Here is a 16,491-nt window from a genome sequence, read left to right on the forward strand (position 1 = left end):
TGTCCCTTTTGCTGGGGACACATGCCACCGTTCTTTACTTAGACAATGCCTATTCATCTGAAAGGACTCTTCCCAGACTGGATTAGCCTCTCTAGTTACGTAGCCTGTGGCACCTCATTTCTCTTCCTCAGCACTCTAAACAATTTCAATTATTTAGAAATTGTATTATTTCTAATAATAGGGATCATGTCTGTTTGATTCTTTGCTCTGTCTCTAGCACAGGGTCTGGGGTATTTGCTGATTGATTGAAAGTTTGCAGAAGATACTAATTTTAATTTTGATTAAATTATGATAGAATATGGGACATATCCCAGTGCAAATACCCATCAAGCAGATGTTTCTATGGATCTGAAGCTCAGGAGAGAGCTCTTGTGTGAATAAATGAATTCCTAAAAGTATTTCTCAACTGCTGACTTTTGTTCAATATTATATGCATCTAAGCTCTATCTGTGATGATAAATACAGCAAGCTTATTTTACTTTACGCAAAATTAATTTTTTGCTACTTCTCAATGTACACTCTCTTTACTAATAAAATCTGTTTACTGTTTTCAGCACATGCAGTGCTCCTTCTCATCTCTTCTTTTCAACCACTCTTCTGACTCAGTCTTTCAAGTACAGGTCAAGCTTCTTCCCTGACTGCTCTACTGTGCCGTACCACCTTTTCCTTCTCTGAACACACTTCACTTCAACTCATCTCATTGTTTCCTGTGTTTTACATTTCTTCTCCTATTAGACTGAAAGCACCTGAAAGTCAAAGACCACGTACTGCCTGCACTGCAGAGGATTTTCATTTCAGTAGTTTCATAAAGGAAACAGTAGGAGTGGGTCACCACAGAGATATTTTTATCCTATCCTATTCTTTTGCTCTCCTACAATTGCCTTATAAGACTGTTCGTGTGGGGAACACTTCCTAGGTTAACTGTGCTGTTTCTTCTTGAAAGGAAAAAGAGAAAGGCTACTCTGTTTTTGAATAAAGCATTAGATTGCTGCTTATTTTCTACCAGAAAAGATGAAGGTAAGTAATTTGTTAGACACCTAAAATTGTCCTTAGGAAAGATATTTACAAAGAAATGATGTGAACAAAAAAGTTGTTCAGGGAAGATTCTGAATTAAAAGGCAAGTCTTTCAAAGAAAGATCTCAATAATGATATAATCCAGTTTGGAAAAGTAATTATACCTACCCAAATCAATTCATTTTATATTATAAAATATTACCTATATCTCAAAATTTTGGCTTTGTAATTCAACTTCGAGGCATAATTAATATAAACTAAAATGTACCCATTTAAATGTACACTTTTAATTTTGACAAATATATACACCTGTGTAATCATGACCACAGTCAAGATAGATAATATTTCCAACATTCCAAATAATTCCCTTATGCCCCTTGCAGTAAATTTCCACCACCCCAATTTCCAGGCAACCACTCATCTTGCTGTGTCACTATAAATAAGTGCTGTCTATTCTGTAATTTCATAAAAATATAATAACACAGTATGTATTCTCTTGTGTTTGGCTTCTTTTGCTCAGCATAATGTTTGTGAGATTTGTTTTGTTGCGTGTATCCATAGCCTATTTCTTCGAATTGCTGAGTAGTATTCTACTGTATGGATATAGTATAATTTACCATTTACTTGTTTACCCCCTTTAGATTATTATAAATAAATATATTATGAACATCTGTGTAGAAGTCTATGTGTAGATATGTGTCTTTACTTCTCTTGGTTAACTATCTATGAGTGGGAATGTTGGGTTGTATGGTCAACATTTTAAGAAACCTCCAAACTGTTTTCTAAAGTGGTTGTACCATCTGATATTCCCACCAGCAACCGTGAGTTCCAGTTCTGCATCCTTGCTGATATCTGGTATTATCAGTCTATTAAATTTTAGCAATTCTAGAGGTTGTGTAGTGATATTGCATTGTGGCTTTATTTGCATTTCTCTGATGATTAATGAAGCTGAGAATCTTTTCATGTGCTTATTGTCCACTCATATATCATCTTCTTTGGTGTACTGTCCATCCAAACCTTTTGTCTACTTTTTTACTGGATTGTTATCTTCTTATTGAGTTGTTAGAGGTGCTTTTTTTTTTTGCTTGTTTGTTTTTACATCTTCTAGACTGAAATTCTTTGTCAGGTACTTGAATGATGAGTATTTTCTTCTAGTCCCTGGCTCACCTTTTCATCTTATTGGTGTCTTTCCAAGGAGAAGTTTTAAATCTTGAGGAAGCCTGATTTATTAAGTTTTTATTTTTAATTTGTGCTTTTTTGCATCCTAAGAGATCCTTGCTACCCCAAATTCATGAAGATTTTTTTTCTGTTTTCTACTAGAAGTTCTATAGTTTTAACTGTTGTATTTAGATCTGTTTTTGTGTATGGTATGAGATAAGGGTCAATGCAGGTTCTTTTTTCTTTCTCATACAGATATCCAATTATTCCCACACCTTCTGTTGAAAAGACTATGCTCTTCCCACTGAATTATCTCAGTATTTTTGTCAAAAATCAATTGACCATATACATATGGATCTATTTGTGGACTCTATCCTGTTTCACCTACCTTTTACATAAACACTATCACAATGTCTTGGTTACTGTAGCTTTATAATAAGTCCTGAAATCACGTAGTGTGGGTCTTCTAAACTTTATTCTTCTTTTTCAAAAGTGTTTGGCTATTCTAGCTCTTTCAATTTTTCATGTAAATTTTAGAATAAGTTTATCAACGTCTAGAAAAAAGCCTACTGGGATTTTACTTGGGATTGCATTGGAGAGGACTGTCATTGTAATATACTGTTTTCCAATCCATGAACATGGTATCTCCATTTATTTAAGTCTTCTTTAATTTCTCTCAGCCATCATTTTCTACTCTTCAGTGCACAGATCTTCTATATATATATATATATATTTAAAGTTTATTCCTAAGTACTTCATATTTTTGATGCTATTAAGTGGTATTGTTATTTTTTAAAATTTTTACTGGAGTATAGTTGATTTACAATGTTGTGTTAGTTTCAGGTGTACAGCAAAGTGAATCTGTTATACATATATATCCACTCTTTTTTTGATTCTTTTCCCATATAGGCCATTACAGAGTATTGAGGAGAGTCCCTTGTACTGCACAGTAGGTCCTTATTAGTTATCTATTTTATATATAGTAGTGTGTATATGTCAATCCCACTCTTCCAATTTATCCCTCCTCCCCCTTACCCCCTGGTAACCATAAGTTTATTTTCTACATCTGTAACTCTATTTCTGTTTTGTAGGTAAGTTCATTTGTACCCCTTTTTTTAGATTCCACATATAAGCAATATCATATGATATCTGTCTTTCTCTGTCTGACTTTACTCACTATGACAATCTCTAAGTCCATCCATGTTGCTGCAAATGGCATTACTTCATTCTTTTTTATGGCTAATATTCCATTGTATATATGTACCACATCTTTTTTATCCATTCCTCTGTTGATGGTGGTATTGTTAATTTAATTCCAATTTCCAATTGCTTATTGTTAGTATGTGGAAATACAACTGTTTCTATATATTGACTTTGTATCTTGTGACCTTTTAAACCCAGTTATAGTTTTAGTAGCCTTTTTAATAGATTTCTCAGGATTTCTACCCCAGTAACAATGAGCATGTATAGTGCTCAGATACTGGTTTCTAAATATCATTTATAAAAATCAGGAGCAATAGCTGATTCAAGGGCAAAGGCTAGGAAAATACCAGATAAGCCTGTAACATCTTACTGTGTCAAAAAGAAAGTGCTCAAAGAAAGATGGGAGATGTCAAACGGACAGAGAAACTAGTCATAAAGAGACTCCCATTGGCCATTCTTTCACTATGGAAGAGAAGGAAAGCTCTTTCTTATCAAAGAATGCTAATAAATGTAGAAGAAATAATGGAATTAGGAAATCACCACTTGGGAAACACCACAGTAATAACTGTTAACTAAAGATTCTAAAACTAGTGAGTAAAAGTTCGACAAGAAACAAGATATTTACAAAGATTCAAGGTACCTCCCCTACAAGGTACTTTTTAATTATGAAGGAAAAAAATAATAACTTTATAGTGGAGAAATGTGGAAGATACCATTTTAACCAAGCGGTTAAAGTTAACATCACTAGCATTAGACTCTCATGTCCCTCCTGATATGATGTACTGACAAGAACACATGCATCTATGTCACTCCTTCCAAAAATGCATAAGCTAAATGTAATGAGGAAATATTACACAAGTCTAAACTGAGGAACATTCTATAAAATATAAATGGTCTATATGTATTTTTCAAAAATGTTATAGTCATGAAAGTCAAAAAAAAAACAAGGAACTATTTCATATAAAAGAAAACTAATGAGAAACAATAAATACAACATGTGATCCTGCAACAGAAAACAATGTTTTTCTTTTGTTATAAAGGACATTAATGAGACAACTAGTAAAATATAAAGTCTATAGATAGTTTCACAGTTAATTTGCTCATTTTGATAACTGCACTGTGGTTATATTAGAAAATGCCCTTATTTTAAGGAAATGCAAATTAAAAGTAAATATGAGTGGATAGAGGGGCATCATGTCTGCAACTTACTCTCAAATGGTTCTGAGAAAAAAAAAAAACAGGTACATATAGCAGATAAAGCATATGTGGTAAAATGTTAACCTTTGGGGAATCTGGGTGAAGGATATATAAAAATTCTTTGTACTATTTTTGAAAGTTTTCTGTAAAAATAAAATTATTACACAATAAAAAGTTAGAAAGAAAGAAATCACATGTGCGATTACTTCCTCTACTTAGCACACATACCCAGATTTTCGATGGTGTAATAGCGTTGTTTATAGTCCACTTTTATGGTCTGGGCATGAGGGCTGCCAATGCCATAACCAATGGCATAACCTCTGACCACAATGTTCTGATTCTCCGGAGGCGTCCAGCTTACTACGATGCTAGTGACAAGTGGGCGGACGTGAAGAGAACTAGGCACTTCGGGGACACGAGTTTCTGGGAAGGAAAATAGAAAAGCAGGATGATATCCAGGGCCACTTTCCTTTAGAATATTTCATCATGCTTGGGAAATGGTGTTCAGCCTTCTGCCAAATTATTTGGGGCTTAGTTTTTTCCATTTTGCCCAAGAATTCAAAGAGAATCTGTATGTACAGTAAAGTATGGCCCATGGTTTTACTGCAGTCTAAGAAAACAAACTCAAACAGCCTGAAATACAAAACACTGCAGTATTAATTTGGAAGGGAAGAGAAAGAGATCCAAGAACGTCTTCCCAATGGAGAAAAACAAATAAATTGTCTTTCAATTGTTACCCATTCCTCTTGGTCCTACATCTGATTCCCAAACTCTACCAGGTGGAACGAGAAAGGCACAACATCAACTAATTAGAAGCCTGCTGTCAACAGGTGATCAAGTATCATATTACAGCAATGATATCAATTATTTACTACCCAAAGTAATATGGTAAGTCAGAAAATATGAAACTTTAGAACCACAAATTGATTTAAAAGGTGGGAGACTAAGAGGCTTTAAAAGGTGGCAATTTACAGTATCGTTCACATACATTATTTCAAGGCATAAATTTCTACCACTATTTAAAAATTAGTAAACAAAGAATTAGAGTAAATACCCAGGTCTTTTGTCTTTTAAGTGCAGCACCTGTCTCTGATAAAGGTACATACACACACCCACATGGAGTTACTGAATAAACAGGTGAGAAAAAGGGGAAGGTTTCCAGGACTAAGGGAAAAGGGAAACTGTAACTGAAATAAAGGCACAATTTATGCGGTTCAGCCTTAAATTTTAGATCATTTATCTACTTGATGGGCTTGGTAAAAAACCAGACTTAAAGCACTTGTACATTTTTACTTGTGCTGGTTCTGCTTAAAGGGACGGTTCTCTCTAAAAAAAAAAACATTCCAGGAGACTTCCTGTATTACAGGAATGACAGCAAGATAAATCCACTAAAGTTCACAGATTTAAGCCACATACACCCAAAATCTGTGCCTTTCCAGTTTGACTCATTTGACTTTGATTAGTACCTAGCCTGTGCCAATCCTGCCGATTGTTGTTCTTACCATCTAAGTCACTTTCAAAAGTTTCAGCAGACAGCCAGTCAGTAGCAGGGCCTGTACCATTGATTGTTAGAGCAGCCACTCGGAAATTATATTCAGTCCCTCGATCAAGACCTGCAACCCAAAGGACAGAAAAAAAAAAAAAGGGCTGAAACAAGAGCTTTGGAAAAACAAAAGATCAGCAATCTCTCATTAAAGCAAATACCTCATCCACCAACTTAATACAAAGCTACTATCTTGATAACATTTCAGTTAAAGTTAATACAGAACAAGCAATACATAAATACTGCACAGAAGAGCTCCTACCTCTGAAGTAGAGGCTAAAGCCCACACAATCCAAGAGGAAAACAAAATGAGTAAAGCTCCCAGGAGACTTCACATCTTTTAAAAGAGCCTAAAGGCATCTTAGAGATCACTTAATGCAATCCCTTCATTTTGTTACTAAGGAGGCCAAGGCCAAAAAGAGGCCAAAGGAATGAAAGAGTTACAACAAAGGAACAAAGTCAGTTGGTGTCAAAAGACACCAAAGATCAGAAAATAATGCAGAGGTATAACACCTACCAGTTTACCTCTGTTCTCTGGGCCACCCCATAACCACAGTAGAAAAAATTTTAAACATCAAATATGGCCTAGAAATCTATTTCTCAACAGCCTATTGCCCATAAGTATATACTATAAGTAAAAGAGAAATAAAGCCTTTCTACTATGCGATCTTTCATATTTACTATCAGCTAACAAAGTACCTGATAAGCCAATGTACCAAAGGCAACAAAGTTCTACATGTAAAAGTCTACCTTACAAAGTGGGGTAACAGTCAATAATATGGTCAGCTAGTCATATATTCATGCTTCCATTTTTTTCTCTTTTTATTGTGTTAAAATACATATAACATAAAATTTATCATCTTAGTCATTTTTAAGTATACAGTTCACATGCATACATTTTTAGAGCACTTAGATTCTAGATATTGTGATAGGTCTTGTAAGGGTTATGAAAAATTATCCTACCTCCCCATATTCAAATAACAGCATCTCTGGCAGCAACATAGTATAGAAACTCCAAAGAGAGAGCTACTGAGAGAGAAGTTGGCTGATGCAGGATGAGCCCTTGCTCAGTTAATCAATCCTGTCACGTGGTGTGAGAGGAGAGATGGGAGGTTCTGTTCTCTGCAGGCCCATCCTGATTCTGTTTGTCCACAAGAAAGCAAGAAGCAAGACAGGAGGAGAAGCAGAACGGCTGGGGCAAAGTCAGTTTACCTCTCTGTCTCCTCCCTGCACACACTGAACAGAAGTGCCAGAGTGGGCTACACAAGCATTTGTAACTTTAACAGACAACAAACATGGTTCAATTGAGGACCTGGAAGGATTCAACCAATCAGATTATCATTCCCTCTCCTCTGGGGAGTTGGAATGTAAAGAGAGGGAGAGAGCAAGTGAGAGAGAGAGTGCACATAAGCAGATGCAAGTGAGAGAGACACGTGAGTATAGAGGCTGAGCTCCTCTCCCTCAAGATAAACTAGAGAGCTCATCGACTAAAACCAAGGCACTCAATTCATATTATAAAGATATGGCAGAATGTGTTTAGTGCTGTAAGTGGTACAAAAAGAAGACACAACAATTACTTCTGGCTAAAACTTAAAATCCTATAATTTGTTGTTCAGTACAGGATCTTGGGAACGCATACTGTTCTCTAATACTTATCAGCTTCAAGTTAATGCTTCAAGAGAATAATGATCTCCACTTTTGCTCATCATTGTATACTCAGTGCCAGTACCTGCTAATAAAAGTTCAATAAAGTCTATTAAACGAATGAATCTAAATATGATTTTAAAATGCAAGAATTTTCTTGAAAAAGAAAAGGCTATTTTTATGATGAAAGTGGTACTCTGCTTATACATCAAATGTTCCATTGAGAAAACGAATAGTCTCCTCATGGGCAAGGACTGTATCTACTTTTATTGATTAGAAACAAGAAGAGTGCCTGGTATACAATAAATATCTACTATTAAACATTCAAAATAAAAGCCTTATCTTTGGGAAATGTTATTTATCTGTGTCTGGAGTAAAATCTGACTGACTTTTAAGAACATCTGTGACCAATTTTGCTGTAATGCTCCTTTGGTGAGACTTCTCAGCAACACCCCTACAGCCATATTTACCTGCTGCAGCTTAGAGCTGTGTGGTTCATAAGAGGAAACTAGAAGACTGAAAGATACTCTTGAAGACAAACATTCACCTTTTCCTATTTTGAAAGAAGTCAATCTAATCCATGAGGTGAGGAATACAGAGAAAACTTGCTGGTTTACTGGAGTACAGTTTTTCACTGTCACTGGCTCTCCAATTTTCAGAAACCTATACCTATACAGATTATATGGATGAGGGTTCATTTTTATCAGGTGTGCCACTTGCTCTGTGCACACAAAGGGAGAACTATACAAAAGAGCTATCCTTGACAGAATTTTCTACAATTTTATCATGTCTGTAGAAGCAAGAATGATTATTGCATGGCTGTGGCTATTCACAAATGTTGTTTCAGGCCACATATACCTGAGTGGTGTCAGTGTTACAGAAGTCATTTTGTAGGCCTCTGCTACCAACTAGACTGAGTGGATTCTTTGCTTATATAGCTTTGTTTTACCTTTCTTTCAGATTACAAAAGAGTTATATATATGGGTATGTGTGTGTGTGTATGTATATATATATATACATATATATATTCAAAAAAGAAAACATGGAGAACACAGAAAAACACAAGTAAGGCAATGAAACTCAAACGCAATTTCACCAGAGATGGCAGAACCCGTAAGAGTGTTTTCCACTAATTTTTATCGTCAGAAGTAGACTGAACTCTTACAAATTGTTTTAAACCATTTTTGCTTTGTGTAAGTCAATGGCCCAGAGCAGTCATTAGACTAGCACAATTCAATGTTTGAGAGAGACACCAGCTCCTAGCTTTCGCCTATGTGCAAAGCAGCTTACCTTCAATCAGCTGTGACAGCTGTGTCCCAGTCACCAAGGTCTCAGTGACATCACTCTTTCGGGAGGCCTTTCGGTAGCGAACCTTGTAGCCAGTGATCTGCCCGTTTTGTGTGGCCGGAGGAGGTGGCTGCCAGTGAATCACAATACTCTGGGAAAGACAAGGTTATAGGGAAAAGACTGAATATATCAAATCTTGGTCCTGTTTTATGTACTATTACTCTGAATCCAGTGTGTAAGAGATGGAACCATAAAAGCAACAGAGTGTTCAGACAGAGTTTTACTAAGTTATTTAATAATCACTCAAAGATAGTGTTTAATTTTAAAACCATCAAAGATCAAATGGGAAGACTGTATTTGTGGGCAGTATACGCTGGGCACTTGATTTATTTTGCCAGAGTGAAGACATTGGGCAAAAGTCTCAGGAAAGTTTTTGAAGGAAAACATAAGGTCAGAGGCATGTGGATTAGGAAGTAAACTACTGTTAGGTGTAAGGTTCTCTTCTACCTCCACTGCAGCAACAGCGAAATTAGACAATTTCTGTCTAAAACTTTTCAAAGAGGGGACTGTTAATCAACAGCTGGCTGTTTCTTAAAGGAAAAGGAGTCCCATAGTCCTTGTTGAAAGAACTGACTGTCTCAGTTGTCTATGCAGCCCAGGAGGGGTTCTGGGCGTCTGAGAGGCACACATGGCCTTCAGTGCACAGTGAACTTGACCAGGAGGGACAGCTTCAGCAATGCAACCATCTGACAGACGTCTGCCTTTGATTCACACTGGGCTCACCTCACAGTACTAAACAGGCTATGGTATCATAAACAACAACTTACTTCTTTCTACCTGTCACCAAGGTTCCGGATGGTTAACATCTAGGATGTCATGATTTTCATAATAATAGCAATGTACTTGAAGAAAGGCTAAAGTAATTTTTGCACAACAGAAAGGCAGTAAAGTTGAACAGAATAAACTAGAGTTGGCTTCTAAGCCCAGCTTTAAACTGGCAAGTGTAATATCTATGTTACTTTATTTCTTTGCTTGATTATGATTGTTTTGATACGGAATCTCCCTCTCTATTTGCCCTTCTGAGGAAAATAGAAAATGAACAACAGCAATATAAAGTTTTACCTTTGAATTTCTTACTTCTAAAGACAGATTCTGAGGAGCAGCACTGGGAACTGCACAGGCGAAAAAAAAAAGAAAAGAAAAAAAAATTTCAATCACTCAGGCATCACCCATCATGTGACTGTTCTTGGCTGGACTTTATACAAATGCACATCTGAAACACTGATATACAACCTGAAGGTCTAACCCAGCAGCCAGTGCCCTCATGTTGATAGTATCTGGACAAGGTGTGGGGCCATATTTGATTCATTTAAAATAATGAGACCCCTTCACATATGCACCCATACCCAAGTCAGGCTGTACCTTTGGGAAGTCAGGTACTTATTTCAAGGATATGATAGAGACTGTAAACTTTTCTAGACCCCAAATACATTCTGAATCTTTAACGTATTCTTTTGAATATTCTTGGGAGTAGCATGTCTTTATCTTGGGATACATTTTCTGGAAACAAGTCTAATGACTATGGCAAGTGAATCAACTGGGTAATATCACTATGAGTCCAAAATGTGATGTACACAAATCAATGAGCTTGGCTTTCTTGTGGGGTCCTAAACTGGTTTTAAAGACAATTTCCAAGTAGAGCAAAGAGATGTTTAAGCAATGACAGTCCAGTTAAGAAACCATCTGGCTTCCCAAGGCAACTATGCAGCAGGGAACACTCATTCAGATGTGAGAAGTTTGGGACCGTTGGTTAAAAAACAGCTGTATAACTTTAGCTTCTCACATATTAGAACATAAGACAAGGGTATCTCGAAGTTTATGGTCCACACACCCTCCAGTGTCTCCTTTTGTAGTAATTATAGGAAGCAAAGAAAATTTAAGTAAACCTGATTAGTTTCTTCTCCATCACAAAATGCTAACCTTGGCTTTTCTCTCCTAATCCATCCATGGAAATTTCTCCCTCCCATTCTCTGACATTTGGTGACCAGGCGTATAACTAAGTGCCCACTGCGCTACAGGTTTCTGGAGGACAGAGACTATTTCTTATTCGCTGTTGAATCCTGTGCTAACCACAAAGTACATCAGGCCTCAACCAAGAGATTCAGGCACAGAGGGTCTGGAGAAGGACTTAGGAACCTGTGTTTTGAAAAAAGTCCATGGATGGTTTTGATCATCTCCCTGTTAAGAACCTCTGACTTAGCTGCAAAGGCACCAACATAATTGTTGTTGCTGTCTTCTTCTTCATCATCATCACCACTGCCACCATCATAGCTAAGATCTGCTGCGTGCTCCTACACGACAGGTACTTAATCCTTAAAACAATCCTACAAAGGAGTTTCTATTATTATTCCCATTTTATAGATGAGAAAACTATAGATGCAGCTCAGGAGAGTTAACTTGCTCAAGGTATTTGTTTCAGCTGGTGTAGGAACTAAGATTTATCTTACTCCGAAGTGCTGCCCTTAACCACCATGCTGAGACACATTCAGTTCCCGTGACAGGCACTGTAGTCAGCATGCCAAGCCACTTAATGCAGTTAAAAGTGGCTCATGGGTAGATTTAAGAGCCTACCTCAAAAAACAGGGTAATGTAGTTGGCTAACCAAACTACAGTTTGCATTTATTTTTCCCAACTTTTTATCCTGAAAAATTGTAAGCACAAAGAGTGACAAGAAGAATACAATGAACACCATGCATTCTTTTCCTGGATTCACCACTTGTTAATATTCTGCCAAATCTGCTTTATTTCTCTCATTATATTTATACAAACATGTTTATCTATCTACATATTGTTTCTGGATGGCTGAGAGACAGTTACAGTCGTCATGATATTTCACTCCTAAATACTATAGTATGTATCTCCTAAGAACAAAAACATTCTCCAACAAAATGATAATACAATGATCACATTAAAAATCTAATCAACACAAAAATATTACCTAATATACCTAACAACATATCTAATATTTAACCCTGACTGATACTATACCAACCTAACATTAAGTAATTGTACCAAGAGTGTCCTTTTTAGCTGTTTTAACTCCCAGAATCAAAGATCACACATGTTTTATTTTATTTCATGTGTCTTTACTTTCCTTTAATCTAGATTCTAGAATGACTCCCCTACCTTTTTTGTTTCTTTCATGAGACTAGTATTTTCTAAGAATTCAGGACAGTTTATTTAATTATTTGCAGAATGTCCATCAATTTCAATATGTCTAGTTATTTCATCATGATCATATTTAAATTAAACATTTTTGGCAGAGATACAACACAGAGGTGAAGTTATATCTTTCTCGATGCAACATATCACATGATGTCAGTCTGCTCCTTTGTTGGTGATGTGATGTCTGACCACCTGCTTAAAGGAGTCAAACTATAGCTTCTAAGGCATGCTTGTTTATATATAAGGGCTATAGATATATACACACATTTTTAAGAAAAAGACATTTTTGTTAACACTTGGATTTAGCTGAGTTTCAGGACGTAATACATACACTAAGTGCAATAAACTGCTATTTTCTGTTCTACTCTAAAAACATTTTTTAAAAATGCTGGTCTTGACCAACTCAATCTTGTTGGCAGGCTGTACTTTGAAAACGACTGCTTTAGGGTCATGGGTATAAGCAAATATTCAGTCACAGGTGAGAAATAAACTGTCCCAAAATCCTGAGGAATTTAAAAGACCTATTTGTATGCACCCAACATAGGAGCACCTCAAAACATAAGGCAAATGTTAACAACCATAAAAGGGGAAATCGACAGTAACACAGTAATAGTAGGGGACTTTAACACCCCACTTTCACCAATGGACAGATCATCCAAAATGAAAAAGAATAAGGAAACACAACCTTTAAATGATCCATTAAACAAGACTGACTTGATACTTATAGGACATTCCATCCAAAAACAACAGAATACACTTTCTTCTCAAGTGCTCATGGAACATTCTCCAGGATAGATCATATCTTGGGTCATAAATCAAGCCTTGGTAAATTTAAGAAAATTGAAATCGTATCAAGTATCTTTTCCGACCACAAAGCTATGAGACTAGATATCAATTACAGGAAAAAAATCTGTAAAAAATACAAACACATGAGGCTGAACAATACACTACTAAATATCCAAGAGATCACTGAAAAAGTCAGACAGGAAATCAAAAAATACCTAGAAACAAATGACAATGAAAACAAAACGACCCAAAACCTATGGGATGCAGCAAAAGCAGATCTAAGAGGGAAGTTTATAGCAATACAATCCTACCTTAAGAAACAAGAAACATCTCAAATAAACAACCTAACCTTACATCTAAAGCAATTAGAGAAAGAACAAAAAACCCCCAAAGTTAGCAGAAGGAAAGAGAACATAAGATCAGATCAGAATTAACTGGAAAAGAAATGAAGGAAACAATAGCAAAGATCAATAAAACTAAAAGCTGGTTCTTCGAGAAGATAAACAAAATTGATAAACCATTAGCCAGACTCATCAAGAAAAAAAGGGAGAAGACTCAAACCAATAGAATTAGAAATGAAAAAGGAGAATAACTGACTTTGTATTTCTGACACTGCAGAAATACAAAGGATCATGAGAGATTACTACAAGCAACTATATGCCAATAAAATGGACAACCTGGAAGAGATGGACAAATTCTCAGAAAAGCACAAGCTTCCGAGACTGAACCAGGAAGAAATAGAAAATATAAACATACCAGTCACAAGCACTGAAATTAAGACTGTGATTAAAAATCTTCCAACAAACAAAAGCCCAGGACCAGATGGCTTCACAGGCAAATTCTATCAAACATTTAGAGAAGAGCTAACACCTATCCTTCTCAAACTCTTCCAAAATATAGCAGAGGGAGGAACACTCTCAAACTCATTCTATGAGGCCACCATCATCCTGATACCAAAACCAGACAAAGACGTCAAAAAGAAAGAAAACTACAGGCCAATATCACTGATGAACATAGATGCAAAAATCCTCAACAAAATACTAGCAAACAGAATCCAACAGCACATTAAAAGGATCATACACCATGATCAAGTGGGGTTTATCCCAGGAATGCAAGGATTCTTCACTGTATGCAAATCAATCAATGTGATAAACCATATTAACAAATTGAAGGAGAAAAGCCATATGATCATCTCAACAGATGCAGAAAAACCTTTCGACAAAATTCAACACCCATTTATGATAAAAACCCTCCAGAAAGTAGGCATAGAGGGAACTTACCTCAACATAATAAAGGCCATATATGACAAACCCAGAGCCAACGTTGTTCTCAATGGCGAAAAACTGAAACCATGTCCACTAAGATCAGGAAAAAGACAAGGCTTGCTAAAAAGACAAGGCTTCTCTTTAGCCACAGCAATCAGAGAAGAAAAAGAAATAGAAGGAATCCAAATTGGAAAAGAAGAAGTAAAGCTGTCACTGTTTGCAGATGACATGATACTATACATAGAGAATCCTAAAGATGCTACCAGAAAACTACTACAGCTAATCAACGAATTTGGTAAAGTAGCAGGATACAAAATTAATGCACAGAAATCTCTTGCATTCCTATACACTAATGATGAAAAATCTGAAAGAGAAACTAAGGTAACACTCCCATTTACCACTGCAACAAAAAGAATAAAATACCTAGGAATAAACCTACCTAAGGAGACAAAAGACCTGTATGCAGAAAACTTAAGACACTGATGAAAGAAATTAAAGATGATACAAATAGATGGAGAGATATACCATGTTCTTGGATTGGAAGAATCAACATTGTGAAAATGACTATACTACCCAAAGCAATCTACAGATTCAATGCAATCCCTATCAAACTACCAATGGCATTTTTCACACAACTACAACCAAACAATTTCACAATTTGCATGGAAACACAAAAGACCCCAAATAGCCAAAGCAATCTTGAGAAAGAAAAACGGAGCTGCAGGAATCAGCCTCCCTGACTTCAGACTATACTACAAAGCTACAGTAATCAAGACAGTATGGTACTGGCACAAAAACAGAAATATAGATCAATGGAACAGGATAGAAAGCCCAGAGATAAACCCACTCACATATGGTAACCTTATCTTTGACAAAGGAGGCAAGAATATACAATGGAGAAAAGACAGCCTCTTCAATAAGTGGTGCTGGGAAAACTGGACAGCTACATGTAAAAGAATGAAATTAGAACACTCCCTAACACCATACATAAAAATAAACTCAAAATGGATTAAAGACCTAAATGTAAGGCCAGACACTATCAAACTCTTAGAGGAAAACATAGGCAGAACACTCTATGACATAAATCACAGCAAGATCCTTTTTGACTCATCTTCTAGAGAAATGGAAATAAAAGCAAAAATAAACAAATGGGACCTAATGAAACTTAAAAGCTTTTGCACAGCAAAGGAAACCATAAACAAGACAAAAAGACAACACTCAGAATGGGAGGAAATATTTGCAAATGAAGCAACTGACAAAGGATTAATCTCCAAAATTTACAAGCAGCTCATGCAGCTCAATAGCAAAAAAACAAACAACCCAATCCAAAAATGGGCAGAAGACCTAAATAGACATTTCTCCAAAGAAGATATACAGATTGCCAACAAACACATGAAAGGATGCTCAACATCACTAATCATTAGAGAAATGCAAATCAAAACTACAATGCGGTATCACCTCACACCAGTCAGAATGGCCATCATCAAAAAATCTACAAACAATAAATGCTGGAGAGAGTGTAGTGAAAAGGGAATCCTCTTGCACTGTTGGTGGGAATGTAAATTGATACAGCCACTATGGAGAACAGTATGGAGGTTCCTTAAAAAACTAAAAATAGAACTATCATATGACCCAGCAATCCCATTACTGGGCATATACCCTGAGAAAACCATAATTCAAAAAGAGTCATGTACCACAATGTTCACTGCAGATCTATTTACAACAGCCAGGACATGGAACCAACCTAAGTGTCCATCGACCGATGAATGCATAAAGAAGATGTGGCACATATATACAATGGAATATTACTCAGCCATAAAAAGAAACGAAATTGAGTTATTTGTAGTGAGGTGGATGGACCTAGAGCCTGTCATACAGAGTGAAGTAAGTCAGAAAGAGGAAAACAAATACCGTATGCTAACACATATACATGGAATCTTAAAAAAAAAAAAAAGAAGTGGTTCTGAAGAACCTAGGTTTAGGACAGGAATAAAGACGCAGACATAGAGAATGCACTTGAGGACATGGGGAGGGGGAAGGGTAAGCTGGGATGAAGTGAGAGAGTGGCAGGGACATATACACACTACCAAATGTAAAACAGATAGCTAGTGGGAAGCAGCCGCATAGCACAGGGAGATCAGCTCGGTGCTTTGTGTCCACCTAGAGGG

The 16,491-nt window shown here is 36.4% G+C and overlaps 1 protein-coding gene across 5 annotated transcripts in view; it reads right to left on the reverse strand.

The window, feature by feature from the left end:
- The window catches only part of NEO1 (neogenin 1), a 250,724-nt gene that overhangs the window by 34,719 nt on the left and 199,514 nt on the right, over window positions 1-16,491 (reverse strand). For all 5 annotated transcript variants that reach the window (XM_059912801.1, XM_059912799.1, XM_059912797.1 and 2 more), the window contains exons 12-15: window positions 10,170-10,219; window positions 9,051-9,198; window positions 6,076-6,186; window positions 4,802-4,996 (exon numbers count right to left, since the gene is read on the reverse strand). In XM_059912801.1, the coding sequence (XP_059768784.1) occupies window positions 4,802-4,996; window positions 6,076-6,186; window positions 9,051-9,198; window positions 10,170-10,219 (504 nt within the window). The remainder of the gene's footprint in view (window positions 1-4,801; window positions 4,997-6,075; window positions 6,187-9,050; window positions 9,199-10,169; window positions 10,220-16,491) is intronic.

Source organism: Balaenoptera ricei, chromosome 2 (genome assembly GCF_028023285.1).
Source record: "Balaenoptera ricei isolate mBalRic1 chromosome 2, mBalRic1.hap2, whole genome shotgun sequence".
Taxonomy (NCBI): domain Eukaryota; kingdom Metazoa; phylum Chordata; class Mammalia; order Artiodactyla; family Balaenopteridae; genus Balaenoptera; species Balaenoptera ricei.